At 44.5% G+C, this 19,293-nt stretch overlaps 1 protein-coding gene across 4 annotated transcripts in view; it reads left to right on the top strand.

Moving 5' to 3' along the window:
- Window positions 1-17,777: 17,777 nt before the first annotated feature.
- KLHDC10 (kelch domain containing 10) overlaps window positions 17,778-19,293 on the top strand; it is a 71,121-nt gene continuing 69,605 nt past the window's right edge. For 2 of the 4 annotated variants that reach the window (XM_033195130.1, XM_033195129.1), the window contains exon 1: window positions 17,809-18,078. In XM_033195130.1, the coding sequence (XP_033051021.1) occupies window positions 17,913-18,078 (166 nt within the window). In that variant the 5' untranslated portion in view covers window positions 17,809-17,912. Of the gene's footprint in view, window positions 18,079-19,293 lie in introns of all 4 variants that reach the window. The other 2 variants (XM_033195128.1, XM_033195127.1) reach the window with 2 other exon arrangements.

Here is a 19,293-nt window from a genome sequence, read left to right as displayed (position 1 = left end):
GTAGTAGGTTCTTGGTAAGTGCTAGTTTTCTTCCTAAGCATTTTAGTGATGCATTATCCCACATCCTTTCAGGAATAAAGAACTAATCTCCCCAGCCGCTAGGCATAGCAGCAGCAGGAAGCCCTGCTGTCCTTGGCTGTCATCTCCTTTGATATCTACTTCACTGAAGGAAGCCATTTCTCCTGAGGTCACCTCCACTCCCTTCCTTAGGGCATCCACTAACTAATCCAGACAGTTATAAAAGGCCCAACCATGTGTCCTAACTCAGGATAATGCTGAAGGGCCATCCAGTCTCAGGGTTTCCTGGAGGGTCTCCCTTGAGACTGCATCGTAGCCCAGCTTCTCCCCCTGCCCAGACCAGCTTCCTTCCCATCCTTTCCATGGTGTTGACCCCAAGAGTCCTCCCAAAAACCTCCTGCATGCTAATCTCCCTCTCAGGAGCTGCTTATCCATTTTGTTTATACTGGGGAAGTAGACAGTTCTGCCGATTGCTCCAGCTGTCAGACTGTCTTTACTGTACGTATGGTTTTTTGCTTTGTTTTGAGACAGACTGTCGCTCTGTCACCAGGCTAGAGTGCAGTGGTGCGATCTCTGCTCCCAGGTTCAAGCAATTCTCCTGCCTCAGCCTCCCAAGTAGCTGGGACCACAGGTGCACGCCAACACGCCTAGCTAATTCTTGTATTTTTAGTAGAGACGGGGTTTCACCATGTTGGCCAGGATGGTCTCTATCCTCTGACCTTGTGATCTGCCCACCTTGGCCTCCCAAAGTGTTGGGATTATAGGTATGAGCCACTGTACCCAGTCGTATGTATGTTTCTTTGTTTTCTGTGAGTTTGTTTGTTTGTTTGTTTTTTTGAGACGGAGTCTCTCTCTGTCGACCAGGCTGGAGTGCAGTGGCATGATCTTGGCTCACTGCAAGCTCTGCCTGCCGGATTCACCCCATTCTCCTGCCTCGGCCTCCCGAGTAGCTGGGACTACAGGCAGCTGCCACCATGCCTGGCTAATTTTTTATATTTTTCTTTAGTAGAGATGGGGTTTCACCGTATTAGCTAGGATGGTCTTGATCCTCTGACCTCGTGATCTGCCCGCCTCGGCCTCCCAAAGTGTTGGGATTACAGGCATGAGCCACCCTGCCCAGCCAGCCGTATGTGTGGTTTTTAATGTGAGAACACACATTTGGCCAGGTGTGGTGGCCCAATGGGTGGATCACTTGAGGTCAGGAGTTCGAGACCAGCCTGGCCAAAATGGTCAAACCTTGCCGCTCCTAAAAATACAACAATTAGGTGGGCGTGGTGTCATGCACCTGTAATCCCAGCTACTCGGGAGGCTGAGGCATGAGAATTGCTTGAAACTGGGAGGCGGAGGTTGCAGTGAACTGAGATCACGCCACTGCACTCTAGCCTGTGTGACAGAGCAAGACCCTGTCTCAAAAAAAAGAAAAAAAAGAAGAACACACAGACATTTAAACTGAGAAGCTTTTAATACTTCATAGGACCTCTCCTCTTAGGAATAAATCAAACATACTATATTTGTGAATATAATTCTTTCATGAAGTAGAAAAATGTGTCAACTAGCAAAATTTAGCCAGGCTCTGTGCTCACATCTTTAATCCCAGCACTTTGGGAATCCTAGGTGGGTGGATAGCTTGAAGCCTGGAGTTTGAGACCAGCCTGGGCAACATGGTGAAATGCTGTCTCTACAAAAAATTTAAAAATTAGCCAGACTTGGTGGTATGCACCTGTAGTCCCAGCTACTCAGGAGGCTGACACAGAAGGATTGTTTGAGCCGTGGAGGTCAAGGCTGCAGTGAGCCATGACTGCCTCACTGATTTCTAGACAGTGTCAGAGTGAGATCCTGTCTCAAAAAAAAAAAAAAGCAAAATTTTTATTTTTAGTGAAAATTTAATTTATATAAAAGGTGACACAGGTTTTTAAGTGAGTATACATTTATTAAACATTTTCATTTCTTTTTTTCTTTTTTGAGATGGAGTCTTGCTGTCACCCAGGCTTGAGTGCAGTGGTATGATCTTAGCTCACTACAGCCTCCACCTCCTGGGTTCATGCAATTCTCAGGCCTCAGCCTCCCCAGTATCTGGGACTACAGATGTGTGCCATCATGCCTGGCTAATTTTTTGTATTTTTAGTAGAGACGAAGTTTCATCATGTTGGCCAGGCAGGTCTTGAACTCCTGACCTTAAGTGAGCCACCCGCCTCACCCTCCTAAAGTGCTGGAAATACAGGCATGAGCCACTGTGCTGAGTCAAAACATTTCATTTCTTTTGGGCTGCTTTTTATTGATGTAGATCTCACGTAACATAAAATTTACCCTTTAAAGTGTACAAGTCAGTGGTTTTTAGTATATTTGCAGATATGTGCAATTATTGCCACTGATTCAAGAACATTTTATCACCCCCTAAGAGAAACCCAGTAACTATTAGCAGTTACTGCCATCCCTCCTCTCCCTCCCTGGCAACCACTAATCTACTTTTGGTCACTATGGATTTGCCTATTCTGGATGTTTAATATAAATGGTGTCATACAATATGTGGATTTTTGTGTCTTACTTCTTTCACTTAGCATCATGTTTTCAAAGTTCATCCATGTTGTAGCATGTATTACTACTATACTTCCTTTGTATGGTTGAACAATATTTCACTGTATAGGCATATCATATGTTGTTTCTCAATTCATCCATTGATGAATCTTTGGGTTGTTTACACTTTTGGCTATTATGAAAAATACTACCATGAATATTCATACAGAGGTTTTTGTAAGGGCATATGTTTTCAATTCTGTTGGGCATATATTAAGGAGCAAAATTTCTGGATCATATGGTAATTGTATATTTAACATTTAGAGAAACTGTCAAAATGTTTTTCAAAATGGCTCCACCGTTTTACCTTCCCACTAGCAATGTATGAGGGATTCCCTTCCTCCACATCCTTGTCAACACTTATAATTGTCTGTCTTTTATATTTTAGCCATTCTAGTGAGTGTGAAGTGGTATCTTGCTGTGGTTTCAATTTGCATTTCCCTAATGACTAATGATGTTGAACATCTTCTCCTGTGTTTATTGGCCATTTGTATATCTTCTTTGCAGAAATAGCTATTTGTGCTTTTTTGGCCATTTTTTAAATGGGTTGTCTTTTTGTTGTAGAGTTTTAGGAATTAATTAATTTATTAATTTATTTATTGAGACAGAGTCTCACTCTGTCACCCAGGCTGGAGTACAGTGGGATCTCGGCTCACTGCAACCTCAAACCCTGAGCTCAAGGGATCCTCCTGCCTCAGCCTCTCAAGTAGTTAGAACTAGAGGCATACTCCACGATGCCTTGCTGATTTAAAATTTTTTTGTAGATATGGAGTTTTACTTTGTTGCCTAGGCTGGTCTTGCTGGCCTCAAGTGATTCTCCCACCTCGACCTCCTAAAGTGCTGGGATTACAGGCAGGAGCAACCCCATCCAGCCACTTCTGAGTTTATTATCTGGTAAGTACAAGAACATTACCAATAAGAATAAGATAATTATCATAAAAATTCCTTTGAAATACTGTTCACATTTTCACATTTTGAGTCCAAAGGAAGCCAAGTTGAATAGAATGTTTTTGGTAGAATAGAATATTACTAAATGGGGGCTGGGCGCAGTGGCTCACACCTGTAATCCCAGACTTTGAGAGGCCGAGGTGGGTGGATCATGAGGTCAGGAGATCAAGACCATCCTGGCTAACAAGGTGAAACCTCATCTCTACTAAAAATACAAAAAATTAGCTGGGCGTGGTGGCGGGCACCTGTAGTCCCAGCTACTCGGGAGGCTGAGGCAGGAGAACAGGGTAAATCTGGCAGGCGGAGCTTGCAGTGAGCCAAGATCGCACCACTGCACTCCAGCCTGGGTGACAGAGTGAAGAGCGAGACTCTGTCTCAAAAAAAAAGATATATATATATGTATTACTGAATGGGTTCAGTGTTCTTCTGGCATCCTTTTCCTTTTTTTTTTTTTTTCATTCCTTATCTCTTTTTTAAATTATGGTTAAAAAAATACCTAGCAGGCTGGGTGTGGTGGCTCACATCTGTAATCCCAGCACTTTGGGAGACCGAAGTGGGAGGATTGCTTGAGCCCCCAGAGTTTTGAGACCAGTCCAGGCAACATAGTGACTCTACAAAAAATTAGCTGGGTATGGTGCTCACCTGTAGTCCCAGCTACTTGGGAGGCTGAGGTCAGAGGATCACCTGAGCCTGGGAGGTTGAGGCTGTAGTGAGCTGTGATCACGCCACTGCACTCCAGCCTGGGTAACAGAGCAACACCTAGTCTCTTTAAAAAAAAAAAAAAAAAAAAAAAAAAAAAGGTCCAGGTGCAGTGGCTCACGCCTGTAATCCTAACACTTTGGGAAGGCAGAGGCGGATCAGGAGGTCAGCAGTTCCAGACCAGCCTGACTAACATGGTGAAATGCCGGCTCTACTAAAAATACAAAAATTAGCCGGACGTGGTGGCATGCACCTGTAATCCCAGTGGCTGTCAGCAAGTCAAGGAGACAGGCATCGGATCAAACATCAAGACATCTGGCTGATGTCTTGATTTTGGACTTCTAGCTTCTGGAATTGTAAGAAAATAAATTTCTATTGTTTAAGTAGACTGTGGTATTCTGTTATGGCAGCCTTAGCCAACTAATACACCTGGGAGATTAATATAAATAGGAAAAAAGTACCACTGTTTTCACAATCTTCCAACTGAAATTTGGCATTTCCATCTATGATAAATGTAGTCAGCAAGCCACAGTGGTATTAACTGTACTGTGAGTTTGTCACCAATAGAAATCCAGATATTTTCATATCCCATTATAGTTATTGCAATTTTTTTGAAACATTTTGGGTTTTTTTTTTTTTTTAGATGGAGTTTTGCTCTTGTTGCCCAGGCTGGAGTGCAATGGTGCAATCTCGGCTCATTGTAACCTCTGCCTCCCGGGTTCAGGTGATTCTCCTGCCTCAGCTTCCTGAGTAGCTGGGCTTACAGGCATGTGCCACCACACCCGGTTAGTTTTGTATTTTTAATAGAGACAGGGTTCCTTGATGTTGGTCAGCCTGGTCTCGAACTGCTGACCTCAGGTGATCTGCCTGCCTCAGCCTCCCAAAGTGCTGAGATTATAGGCATGAGCCACTGCACCCAGCGAAATATTATTTATTCCCTATAATAGTTATTAGACTACCACTTAACTTGTTATTTATTTATTTTTTGAGATGGAGTTTCGCTCTTGTTGCCCAGGCTGGAGTGCAACGGCATGATTTCAGCTCACTGCAACCTCCGCCTCCCAGGTTCAAGCAATTCTTCTGCCTCAGCCTCCTGAGTAGCTGGGATTACAGGAGTGTGCCCCGTGCCCGGATAATTTTTGTATTTTTAGTAGAGATAGGGTTTCACCATGTTGGCCAGGCTGGTCTCGAACTCCTGACCTCAGGTGATCCGCCTTCCTTGGCCTCCCCAAGTGCTGTAATAACAGGCATGAGGCACTGCACCCGGTCTTGACTTGTTATTTACTATGTTAGAGACACATTAATTACATTATCACAGCTGGGTGCAGTGGCTCCCTCCTGTAATGCCAGCACTTTGGGAGGCTGAGATGAGCAGATCGCTTGAGCCCAGGAGTTTGAGACCAGCCTGGGCAACATGACGAAACCCTGTCTCTAAAAAAATTACCAAAATTAGCCAGGTGTGGTGGTGCATGCCTGTAGTCTCAGCTACTTGGGAGGCTGAGACGGGAGGAACACCTGAGCCCAGGAGGTTGCAGCTGCAGTAAACTGTGATTGCTCCACTGCACTCTAACCTAGACGAGAGTGAAACCCTGTCTCAAAAAAAATTTACTATGTTACAAATTTAATTATTTTGATTTGATATCTATATTTCAATATAATTGGTTTTCTTTGTAATCCTACACATCTTATTTTATGCGTTAAAAACATTTTTTCTGAAAAAGTGTTCATAGGCTCTGCCAGGTTGATAGAGGTTAAAAAACTCTGATTTTTTTTTTTTTTTTTGAGACGATGCTTTACTCTCTCTCTCAGGCTTGAAAGAGCTCCTGGGCTCAAGTGATCCTCCCACTTCAGTCCCCTGAGTACTGGGACCACAAGGGGGCGCCATTACATTCTGATAATTTTAAAATTTTTAGTAGAGACGGGGGTCTTGCTAAAAGCAGGTCTTGAACTCTTGGCCTCCAGCAATCCTCGTGCCTCAGCCTGCCAAAGTACTGGGATTACAGGTGTGAGCTGCTTCACCCAGCCAGGAACTCCTGATTTAAGGAGCAATATCTGCATGGAGAAACCAGAACAGTGTCCTATGAACAAATTCTCTCAGGGGAGATGAAACTCAGTGGAACTTTTTTTTTTTTTTTGAGACATAGTCTTGCCCTGTCGACAGTGGCATGATCTCAGCTCACTGCAACCTCCACCTCCCAGGTTCAAGCGATTCTCATGCCTCAGTCTCCTGAGTAGCTGGGATTACAGGCACCTGCCACCATGCCTGGCTAATTTTTTTATTTTTAGCAGAGACAGGGTTTCACCATATTGGCCAGGCATGAACTCCTGACTTCAAGTGATCCACCCGCCTTGGCCTCCCAAAGTGCTGAAATTACAGGCGTGAGCCACTGTGCCTGGTTTCCCCCCCCTCCCCCTCCCTCGTCTCCTCCTTCTTCTTCCTCTTTTTGAGAAAAGATCTCACTCTGGCGCCAAGCCTGGAGTGCAGTGGCATGCACACAGCTCACTACAGCCTCAACTGCCCCAGCTTAGGTGATCCTCCTGTCTCAGCCTCCAGAGCAGCATCTGGGACCACAGGCGGGCACCACCACACCGGGCTAATTTTTGTATTATTTTTATAGTGATGGGGTTTCACCTGTTGTGTAGGCTGGTCTCAAACTCCTGGTTTCAAACAACCCGCCCACCTACACCTCCTAAAGTGCTGGAATTGCAGGTATGGGCTGCCCCACCTGGTCAAACTTTTTGAACCTACTGTACAAGGATATCCTCAGATTCACTCAGATCTTGATGAATTATCCTTCCTGTTTAGAGAAATCCCAAGCCTACCCTTAATATTTTTTGAAAGGAAAGATTGTGAATATGCTGAAGACAACTTCAACTTTGCTTTTATTTATTTGGAGTCTTTGAATGATTTTAACATCTTTTGTTTAATTTTTTCTGTATTTTAAAAAATTTAATTTATTGATTTTTGAGACAGGGTCTTGCTTGCTCTATCACCCAGGCTGGAGTGCAGCAATGAGATCATAGCTCATTGCAGCCTGGAGCTCTAGGGCTCAAGGGATCCTCCTACCCGCTCCTTCCAAGTAGCTGGGACTACAGGCATGGGCTCTATAAAAAAGAAATGGGGGTCTCACTATATTGCCCAGGCTGGTCTTGAACTGGGCTTAAGCGATCCTCCTACCTCAGCCTCCCAAAGAACTGGGATTATAGATATGAGCCACTGCCCCTGGCCTTAAACTTACATTTTAAACTTCCAATGTGCTGATTTGGGGCTTAGGAGGTTTTTTTTTTTTTTTTCTTTTTTGAGACAGAGTCTCTGGAGTGCAGTGGCACAATCTCGGCTCACTGCAACCTTTGCCCCCCGGGTTCAAGTGATTCTCCTGCCTCAGCCTCCCGAGTAGCTGGAATTACAGGCACCGGCCACTGCACTCAGCTAATTTTTCTATTTTTAGTAGAGACGGAAATCGCCATCTTGGCCAGGCTAGTCTTGAACTCCTGACCTCATGATCAACCCACCTCGGCCTCTCAAAGTGTTGAGATTACAGGCGTGATCCACTGTGGCTGGCCTCATTTTTTTTTTTTTTTGGAGAACTCTTTACTAGTTGTTTTCACCAATGGTGAAAAAAGAATGGTTGCAGATTTTATTTATTTACTTTTAAAATTAATTAGTTAATTAATTAATTTGACATAGAGACTTGCTCTGTCACCCAGGCCGGAGTGCAATGGCGCAATCTCGGCTCACTGCAACCTCTGCCTCCCAGGTTCAAGTGATTCTCCTGCCTCAGCCTTCTGAGTAGCTGGGATTACAGGTGTGTACCACCATACCTGGGTCTTTTTTTTTTTACTTTTAGTAAAGACAGGGTTTCAACATGTTGGCCAGGCTGGTCTTGAACTCTGGCCTCAGGTGATCCGCCTGCCTTGACCTCCCAAAGTGTTGGGATGACAGGCGTGAGCCACCGAGCCCGGCCCACTTGAGGTCAGGAGTTTGAGACCAGCCTGGCCAACATGGTGAAACCTTGTCTCTACTAAAAGTACAAAAAAAGTTAGCCGGGTGTGGTGGTACATGCCTGTAATTCCAGGTACTCAAGAAGCTGAGGCAGAAGAATTACTTGAACCTGGGAGGTGGAGGTTGCAGTGAGTCAAGATCGTGCCACTGCACTCCAGCCTGGGCAATACAGTGAGACTCCGTCTCAAAAAAAAAAACATAAAAATGAGACACAGTGAAACTCCATCTCTATAAAAAATAAACAGAATTGACTGGGCATGATCATGCATGCCTATGACCAGCTACTTGGGAGGTTGAGGTGAAAGGATGGCTTGAGTCCAGGAGGTCAAGGCTGCAGTGAGCCAAGATTGCATCACTGCACTCCAGCCTGGGTGACAGATGAAACCCTGTCTCAAAAAACAAACAAAAACCAAACCAAAACAAAACCCACAAAAAACAATGTATAAAGCTCTCTAAGACATATTGTATAAAAGAACAAAAACCTATCTGCTGAATACATTCTGTACAATCCCCAATCCTATTTATGTAATAAGCAAAAACAGAGTACCTGCATAGGTCTACAAATGTGTATGTGTTTACAAAGAAAGAGAACTAAAACTATATCAAACTGTGTTTTTTTCTTTTTTCTTTTGAGATGGAGTTTCACTCTTGTCGCCCAGGCTGGAGTGCAATGGCACGATCTCAGCTCACTGCAACCTCCGCCTCCTGGGTTCCAGCGACTCTCCTGCCTTAGCCTCCCAAGTAGCTGGGATTACAGGTGCCTGCCACCATGCCCAGCTAATGTTTGTACTTTTGGTAGAGATGGGGTTTCATCATGTTGGCCAGGCTGGTCTCAAACTCCTGACCTCAGTTGATCCACCTGCCTCAACCTCCAAAGTGCTGGGATTACAGGTATGAGCCACTGCAACTGGCCTATATCAAATTATTAATAGTCTTTTTTTTTTTTTTTGAGACAGGGTCTCATTCTGACACCCAGGCTGGAGTGCAGTGGTGTGATATCGGCTCACTGCAGCCTCTACTTTCTGGGCTCAAGCAATCCTCCTACCTCTGCCTCCCGAGTAGCTGGGACCACAGTCATGTGCCACCATGCCTGGCTAATTTTTGTACACTATGTTCCCCAGGCTGGTCTGGAACTCCTGACCTCAAGCCATCTGTCCACCTCAGCCTCCCAAAGTGCTAGGATTACTGGCATGAGCCACTGAGCCCAGCCATCAAACTGCTAATAGTCTTTTGAAGAGGTGAATAAGATTGGGGGAAGGGTGAAGTGGAAAGTTTCACTTTTTCTCTATATTCCTCTGTTTATTTAAGATTATAAAATAAGGATGTACTCTTTTTTTTTTTTTTTTTGAGATCGAGTCTCACTCTTGTTGCCCAGACTGGAGTGCAATGGTGGGATCTTGGCTCACTGTAACTTCCGCTTCCTGGGTTCAAGCAATTCTCCTGCCTCAGCCTCCTGAGTAGCTGGGATTACAGGCATGCACTACGATGCCAGCTAATTTTGTATTTTAAGTAGAGAGGGGTTTTCTCCATGTTGGTCAGGCTGGTCTCAAACTCCTGACCTCAGGTGATCTGCCCTCCTTGGCCTCCCAAAGTGCTGGGATTACAGGTGTGAGCCACCATGCCTGGCTATTATTTTGAACATTAGGATTAAATTTAAAGACAGTAGAGTTACTGTCTTAGTCCATTTTGTACTGCTATAAGAGAATGCCCACAGACTGGATGATTTTTTTTTTTTTTTTTTTGAGACGGAGTCTTGCTCTGTCGCCCGGGCTGGAGTGCAGTGGCCGGATCTCAGCTCACTGCAAGCTCCGCCTCCCAGGTTCACGCCATTCTCCTGCGTCAGCCTCCCGAGTAGCTGGGACTACAGGCGCCCGCCACCTCGCCCGGCTAGTTTTTTGTATTTTTAGTAGAGACGGGGTTTCACCGTGTTAGCCAGGATGGTCTCGATCTCCTGACCTCGTGATCCACCCGTCTCGGCCTCCCAAAGTGCTGGGATTACAGGCTTGAGCCACCGCGCCCGGCCGACTGGATGATTTATAATGAACAGAAATTTATTAGGCTCATGGTTCTAGACGCTTAGAAGTTCAAGAACCTGGAGCCACATCTGAAAAGGGCCTTCTTGCTGCATCTTAACATGGCAGAAAAAGCATCACATTGGATGAGAGAGAGTGAAAGGGAAAGGCAGAGGGAAGGAGGAAGAGAGAGAGAGAAAGGGAGAGAGAGAGAAGGGAGAGAGAGAGAAGGGAGAGAGAGAGGGAGAGTGAGAGAGAGGCACCAAAGTTATCCTTTTATTGGGAACACATTCCTGAGATAACTAACTCATTCCTGCCATTACAGCGTTAATCCATTCATGAGGGCGGAACTCTCAGGTCCTAATCACTCTCAAGGGTTCGTTCTCCAGATTGTTGCATTGGGGAGTAAGTTTCCAACACATGGAACTGTGGGGGACACATTAGAATCATAGCAGTTACCCATATAACTAGTGAGCCAAACCTTGGGACTACTAAAACTTTATATGTTGCTGCCCGCCTCCCTTCCCCCTCCCTCCCTCCCTCCCTCCCTTCCTCCCTCCCTTCCTTCCTTCCTTCCTTCCTTCCTTCCTTCCTTCCTTCCTCCCTTCCCTTTCCTTTCTTTCTTGGAGTCTCACTCTGTTGCCCAGGCCAGAGTGTTGCAGTGTGGTCTCGGCTCTCTGCAACCTCTGCCTCCCAGGTTCAAGCGATTCCCCTGTCTCAGCCTCCTGAGTAGCTGAGGCTACAGGCACCTGCCACCACATCTGGCTAATTTTTTTTTTTTTTAAATATTTTTAGTAGAGATGGGTTTTCACCGTGTTAGCCAGGATGGTCTCCATCTCCAGACCTCATGATCCACCCCCCTCGACCTCCCAAAGTGCTGGGATTATAGGCGTGAGCCACCGCACCTGGTCCTTTTAAAAATTATTTATTTTTTTTTTATTTTTGAGACAGAGTCTTGCTCTGTCACCCATGCTGGAGTGCAATGGCACGATCTCGGCTCACTGCAACCTCTGCCTCCTGGGTTCAAGCAATTCTCGTGCCTCAGCCTCCCAAGTAGCTGGGATTCTAGGCACCCACCACTATGCTTGGCTAATTTTTTTCAATTTTTAGTAGAGACAGAGTTTCACCATGTTGGCCAGGTGGGTCTTGAACTCCTGACCTCCGGTGATCTGCCCACCTCGGCCTCCCAAAGTATTGGGATTACAGAAAGTGTTGGGATTACAGGCGTGAGCCATTTGCGCACAGCCAAAACTTTATATCTTATTTTCTTATTTCATCTCTCCCAGTTGATTAATTAAGAAGTGTTACTTAAGAATCTACTTTGGCTGGGCATGGTGGCTCATGCCTATAAATTACAAATGCTTTAGAAGGCCAAGGCAGGAGGATGGCTTGAGGCCAGAAGTTCTAGACTAGCTGGAGCAACTAGGTAAGACTACCTCCCCCACACTGCCCTATCTCTACAAGAAATTAAAAAATTAGCCAGGTGCCTGTACTTAGGAGGTGGAGGCAGGAGGAGCCTTTGAGCCCAGGAGTTGAAGGTTGCCATGAGCTATGACTGTGCCACTGCACTCCAGCCTGTGTGACAGAGGAGATGTTATCTCACAAAACACACACTCTCTCTCTCTCTCTCTGTATGGTAAATATCTGATTCCATTGTACTTTATGGTTTGAATCTATTTCTCACGGCTCTAGAGGTAGTGTATTCATTATAATTTTATTGGCTTCAGGTAAAAATCCAATATAATCTAAGCAAGAAGGAAAACTTAATAGAACAGCATTTCTTAAAATTGAGGAATGTTCCCTCCACCTTTTAATTTTGTTCTTCCTATTCTAAAGAAAAAGAAACCCCTTCCTCAATGTTAGCAAGTTATTTTATCCAAATTTAGTTATATGTGAGATCTCAGCAAAAAAAAACAAAACACATTTACTTATATGCATAAATTATTTATAAGCTCCTATAAGCATAAGGAGCATGCATATAAGTAAATTTGTTTTTCTCAAAACAAATTTGAAATCAGAATATGAAATCAGAATAAATTTATTAATTAAATAGGTTGGCATGGTGGCTCATGCCTATAATCCCAGTGCTTTGGGAAGTTGAGGCTGGTGGATCAGTTGAGGCCAGGCATTTGAGACCAGCCTGCCCAACATAACAAAACCCTGTCTCTATTAAAAATACAAAAATTAGCCGGGCATGGTGGCGGTCGCTTGTAATCCCAGCTACTCGGGAGGCTGAGGCAGAAGAATTGCTTGACCTCGGGAGGCAGAGGTTGCAGTGAGTCAAGATCATGCTACTGCACTGCAGCCTGGGCAACAGAGTGAGCCTCCATCTCAAAAAAATAAATCAATAAAAATTTAAAAAGAATAAATTTATTAATTAAATAACCGCAAATTCAAAACAATTCACATTAATGGCATTCATTTACTCTGATGAGTGATGTTGCTTTGCTGAAATACAATTACCAATGTTGGAACAAAGCAGAAAAATATAGCTCTATTTTAGTTTATTTAATTTGCTTGTGTAATTTCGTTTTAATATATTAACACATGCAGAGAATGCCTGTTCACATAAGTTTGTCATACCAGAAATACAAAATGATATTCATAATTTCAAGGCTTTATTTACTTATTCAAAATAATTGAACTTAGTAAGTCACAAAAGATTTTGCAAGAAAGCATTTCTTTAATGTCAATTTAATGAGATGTGACTTGATATCTTCATTAAAACAGACTTGTTCCCTTGTAGTTAAGTTAGTGTTACGCAAATCTGCATTAAATGAGTATCTAAGCCAATTATTGTTGGAATAGGGAACAGGAAATAATATCTGGACTTCAAGTCCAATCACTGCAGATGTTGAAAAAGTGTCTAGTTTTAGCCCAGAAGTTTCTGTTAGATTGTTGAAGGAGGTAAGTACTCCAATGACTTATTCACATAATTTTTAAAATGACTGACCATTAATCAATTTTTTTTTCTTTTTTCTTTCTTTTGAGACAGACTTTCGCTCTGTCACCCAGGTGAGAGTGCAATGGCACCATCTCAGCTCACTGCAGACTCCGCCTCCCAGGTTCCAGTGATTCTCCCTCCTCACCCCCTGAGTAGCCGGGATTACAGGTGCATGCCACCACACCAAGCTAATTTTTTTTTTTTTTTTTTTTTTTGAGACGGAGTCTCGCTCTGTCACCCAGGCTGGAGTGCAGTGGCGTGATCTCAGCTCACTGCATGCTCTGCCTCCCGAGTTTACGCCATTCTCCTGCCTCAGCCTCCCAAGTAGCTGGGACTACAGGCGCCCGCCACCTCGCCCGGCTAGTTTTTTGTATTTTTTAGTAGAGACGGGGTTTCACCGTGTTAGCCAGGATGGTCTCCATCTCCTGACCTCGTGATCCGCCCGTCTCGGCCTCCCAAAGTGCTGGGATTACAGGCTTGAGCCACCGCGCCCGGCCACCAAGCTAATTTTTGTATTTTTAGTAGAGATGGAATGTCACCATATTGGCCAGGCTGGTCTCGAACTCCTGACCTCAGGTGATCCACCCACCTCGGCCTCCCAAAGTGCTAGGATTACAGGTGTGAGCCCAGTTTTTTTTTTCCCCCCCAAACATCCAGTTTTTACTGGACTTGGAACATTAGGACCACTGCTAAGCTTGGTTTTATACTTTTCACTGTGATGTCATGCAGGCTTCATTTACCTGCATACGGCAGCCTGTGTGTATCCTCTTTTCCAGTGGTCCCCAACCTTTTCGGCACCAGGGACCGGTTTATTGGAAGCGGTGGCGGGGTGGATATGGTTTTGGGATGATTCAAGCACATTACATTTATTGTGCATTTATATCATTATTACATTGTCATATATAATGAAGTAATTATACAACTCACCATAATTTAGAATCAGTGGGAGCCCTGAGCTTGTTTTTCTGCAACTAGATGGTTCCATCTGGAGAGATGGGAGACAGTGACAGGTCATCAGGCATTAGATTCTCAAGGATCTGTCAACCTAGATCCCTCCCATGCACAGTTCACAGTAGAATTCCTGCTCCTATGAGAATCTAATGCTGCTGCTGATCTGACAGGAGGCAGAGCTTGGGTGGTAATGCAAGTGATGGGGAACGCCTGTAAATATAGATGAAGCTTTGCTTGCCCACCAGCCGCTCACCTCCTGCTGTGCAGCCCTATTCCTAATAGGCCATGGGACTGGCCCCAGGGGTTGGGGACCCCCGCTCTTCTAATTAGCCTACAACAGCTAAAGTAATATGCTGCTGCATTACATTATGTCATTTTCATAATGTCAAGTACAAAACTAAACTTATTCAGGTTGGGCTCAGTGGCTCACACCTGTAACCCCAGCACTTTGGGTGGCTGAGGCAGGTGGATTGCTTGAGCCTAGGAGTTCAGAATCAGCTTGGGCAATATGGTGAAACCCTACCTCTACAAAAAGAAAAAAAAAATTAGCTACAGGTGGTGTGCACCTGTAGACCCAGCTACTTGGGAGGTTGAGGTAGGAGGATCCCTTGAGCCTAGAAGATTGAAAAGTGAGACCCTATCTCAAAAATAAATAAATAGCAGTAGCTCACACCTGTAATTCCAACACTGGGAGGGTGAGGCGAGTGGACCACCTGAGATCAGGAGGTTGAGACCAGCCTGGGCAACACGGTGAAGCCTCATCTCTACTGAAAATACAAAAATTAGCTGGGTGTGGTGGCGGGCACCTGTAATTCCAGCTACCTGGGAGGCTGAGGCATGAGAATCACTTGAACCTGGGAGGCAGAGGTTGCAGTGACCCAAGGTCACGCTACTGTACTCCAGCCTGGGCGACATAGCAAGACTCTGTCTCTAAACAACAACAAAATTATTAAATAAATAAAGAAAGAAAAATAAATAAAGAAAAACAAATTTAGTACCTTAAAAAACTAAAATTTAATTCCGTTTTAGTCTTTGGGTTACAAAACAATGCTACAAGAACATTGCCTTTATAATTGATGGTTATAAAACCATGTGACCTAGTGGTAGTACTGTATTGCAATTAAATCATAGTCTAAACGGGAATTTTAATCTTTAGTTATATTGCTCTCAAACACGCATAATGTGATAGGTAGATATTTAGTGTGGCAGTTAGAAGATATTTGGGAGCAGAGGTCTTTTCCCTGAGGCTGCTGCTTATAGGCACCTCCATTCTCTAGTATAAACACCAAACTCTGGGGTGTGGTGGCTCACGCCTGTAATCCCAGCACTTTGGGAGGCTGAGGAAGTCCGATCACCTAAGGTCGGGAGTTCGAGACCAGCCAGACCAACATGGAAAAACCCCATCTCTACTAAAAATACAAAATTAGCCGGGCGTGGTGGCGCATGCCTGTAATCCCAGCTACTCACGGGGCTGAGGCGGGAGAATTGCTTGAATCCAGGAGGCAGAGGTTGCGGTGAGCCGAGATTGTGCCATTGCACGCCAGCCCAGGCAACAAGAGTGAAATTCCATCTCAAAAAACAAAAAAACAAAAAGCAAAAAAATTCCCCAAAATCTACCCAACTGAGTTCACTGTAGCTGGAGTGATCTTTGAAAACATAAATCTGATCGTGTCACCTCTCTGCTTAAACCCTTCAATGCTCCTCACTCCATTAGGATTCAATTTAAGCTCCTTGATGAGGTTTACCTTTTCAGTGTCATCTCAGGCAGAATTGTTCAACTGCTTCCCTGCCCCAGAATGGCACATAATGTCTCACGTCTTATTTTGTGACACTAACAGTGGTTGATGCTCAATGGGTAGATCTCTTAATTCATTAGGGGTTGCAAAATGGTGACATCCTATCATTCCTTATTTATTACTTGGACTACTCTTTTAAAGAGAAAGTTTCCCTCATTTACTATTTGGTTACTCAAAGGTATAGGTTCTTTAGAAAAGTTAACATGGGCTGGACGCAGTGGCTCGCACCTGTAATCCCATCACTTTGGAAGGCAGAGGCAGGTGGATCACCTGAGATCAGGAGGTGGAGACCAGCCTGGCCGACATGGTGGAAACCCATCTCTACTAAAAACATAAAAATTAGCCGGGTGTGGTGGTACATGCCTGTAATCCCAGCTACTTGGGAGGCTGAGGCAGGAGAATTGTTTGAACCTGAGAGGCAGAGGTTGCAGTGAACCGAGATCATGCCTTTGCACTCCAGTCTCTGCGACAGAGCAAGACTCCGTCTCAAAAAAAAAAAAAAGTTAACATATATTAATTTTGTTTTTCATATTTTAGAACCACAGGCTTTTTTTTTTTTTTTTTAAGTCTCAAACATTTCATAAGTAGTGTGCTATGGTGCTAGTAGCTAAAACATCTCTGCCTACAGCGACTGGAAGTAGGAAAACAAGGAGGCAGGGCCAGTGGTGACCAGAAATTTGCACACCAGGACCAAAGGGTATTTGTCCTCAGCTCCAGCAGAATTTTTTTTTCTCTGAAACCGTGAAAGGTTCTTCTAATGCAAAAGAAAAAAAATCTGTCACATCTAAGGACCTTGAAAAGTTTTGTTTCCCTTGAGGAATTTGATATGCTTTTTCCTTATCATTTAGAAACATCAGTGTGTAGTCTGTTTTCCCAGTTTGCAATGCGCCCAGTAAGTTTCAAGCCAAAATTTCTGTTTAATTTTGGAACAATAGGAACTCCTGATCGGCACATCTAAAGTTTTCTTTGATCTTGATCTTCCATATCCGTTACTGCCTTTTATTTAATTTTACATTTCCTTTTGATTATATATCTTCCAAGCTGATTAAAATTTTCTACTAGCCAAAAGGAGTTTGAGTGAACAAAAATATTTACAGAGCCATCAGCCATCTACGAGAATACCTTTTTCTTGGCATTCCACACACTGCCGGGTGTTATTTGAAAAACCTTTACTGATGTAATAAGCCAAAAATGGTTTCTCATTGGGGTTTTATTTTGTATTTCTAAGATTACTGGTGAGAGTGAGCATTTTCCCGTATTTGTTAACCAGGTTTAAAACTGTTTGATTGGGACGTGGCTTATACAGGGACGAGTGCAGTTAATCCGACTGAGAGACAAATGAAACCCAGGAATATCTGGTTCTTACATTTTAGCTTTGACTCCGCCTCTGGGTCCCCTCACCCACCCCGACCCCAAGCAAGCCCTTTGTGTCAACTGTCAGGGAATGGGATCTCAGTCTGAAAAGCTGGCAGAATACCGTATTGCCCCCAAATATGTGTATTATGCTTATATCCAGTGTCCGATTGCAATGTTTACGGGAAAGAGTTCCTGAACGCTAACCAAACCTGAGGCACTGGCCGTCGCCGTGAGTCTTTCCGCAGGCGCGGCCTCTGACACTCGACCTTCGATTGGCCCGCCTGGTCCCGCAGGAGTCGGGGTGACGCCGGCCAGCCCAGCGCGGACGATGAGAGCGAGGAGTGGCTGCTTCTGCCTTTCTCTCTCCTCACTTTTTTTTTTAGCCATAGCTATGGTTACCACGTTTCTCTCCGCCTCCCTCTACCTGCCAAGAAGACGACTGACCATTGGCTGTCTTTCACCAAGGCGGTAAGTCATTGGTCTCTGGTGGGACCGGGCGCTGCCCCCTTCCCCTCTCTCCTGGGTCTCTGAAGGAGCCCAGGAAGGAGGTTCCGCTGGTGCCGCCGGGTCAGGCGCTGACGGGACCGGGCTGCGGCAGTCGTTAGCGGGTCATGTCGGCCGCCCAGGGCTGGGACAGGAACCGCCGGAGGGGAGGAGGCGCCGCCGGCGCTGGTGGCGGAGGTAGCGGGGCCGGCGGGGGCAGTGGGGGCAGCGGGGGTCGGGGGACTGGCCAGCTCAACCGCTTCGTGCAACTCTCCGGGCGGCCGCACCTGCCAGGTGAGTCGTGGGACAGGGTCCTGACCGCTTGCGGGCGCGGCGGGCGGGAAGGTGACTGCTACCTTTTCTTTTTCTCCCTGGCTTTCTTTTCCTTGGGAGGAGGAAAGGCAGGCCCCACGCATAGCAGAGGGACTGGGGATCAGAGAAAAGGGAAGGTGTCTTTGAGGTCAGGGAGGGAACAGGAGCACAGCGAAGAAAAGTATCTTTGCTCTGTTGAAAGCTCTGTACTGAGAGTTCTGTTTTCTTTTCAAAGGAGAGGCCACTGTCTCATTGACATTTCCAAATGTTTCGGTTACTCGGTTCCCAATCTCTTCCCCTTCCGCAGTTTGATCTTGTAAATGAAAGACATTGGCGCCTAGCTGTGGGAAATTATTTCAAAAAGGGTGCCAAGTTAAGGAGAAAAGAGGGAAGCGCATTCCAAGGAGTGATTTTGTAAAAACTACCCGGGGTGTGTGTGTAAGAGGCATTCTGAAACATAAGAAAGGGGTGGGGGAGTGTGGTTGGGGAGTGTATGGGAAAGAGAACCTACAGGATTAGGGAAAACTAGTTGAATTATTATTATTTTGGAATGTCCAGAGACAGAATGGATAATGGGGTCTAGGTTTTAGGGGAGAAAGTGAAGATCAAAAATATACTTAGTGACAAAATTATGCTGTGTTTACGATATGAAAACAACTAAGAATTGGAAAAATGTACCCAATACAATTATTTCACATTTTGGTCTACAGTGCTGTAGTCTTGAGTTCAGATGCTTTTGAAAACAAAATAAAATCAAGTGAATATGTATGTGTAGACAAGTTTAAAGAGGTACGTTTGTAATCGAATATTCAATCTAGTAGAAGGAAGGTAGGGGATTAAATAATGCACAGAATGTCAAATATCCCACTGGGCAAGCCTGTTTTTACTATGAAAAGAACTATCAGGAATGATGTGTTAATTATTCATCGTGTTTTTTTGTGAATAATATTGATTATATTAGTGATATGTTTGTTTAGCTGATGAGTTTTGAGAACATGATGAATTGATTTTTTTGAATTGTACTTATGACTGTGCCTTATACTTCTAAGTAGTCAAAAATTATTATTTGATTAAATTGAAGATGACAAAGGGAATTTAGCACATTTAATGAGACAATTGCTTATGTTTGTGATGAGGTTATTGATGTGTGCTAGAAACGTACATTACACCATTTATATGCGCCATTAAAATTAAATC

The sequence above is a fragment of the Trachypithecus francoisi genome, unplaced genomic scaffold (assembly GCF_009764315.1).
Source record: "Trachypithecus francoisi isolate TF-2019V2 unplaced genomic scaffold, Tfra_2.0 Lachesis_group4, whole genome shotgun sequence".
Taxonomy (NCBI): domain Eukaryota; kingdom Metazoa; phylum Chordata; class Mammalia; order Primates; family Cercopithecidae; genus Trachypithecus; species Trachypithecus francoisi.
This window is presented reverse-complemented; position numbering and strand designations above follow the sequence as displayed.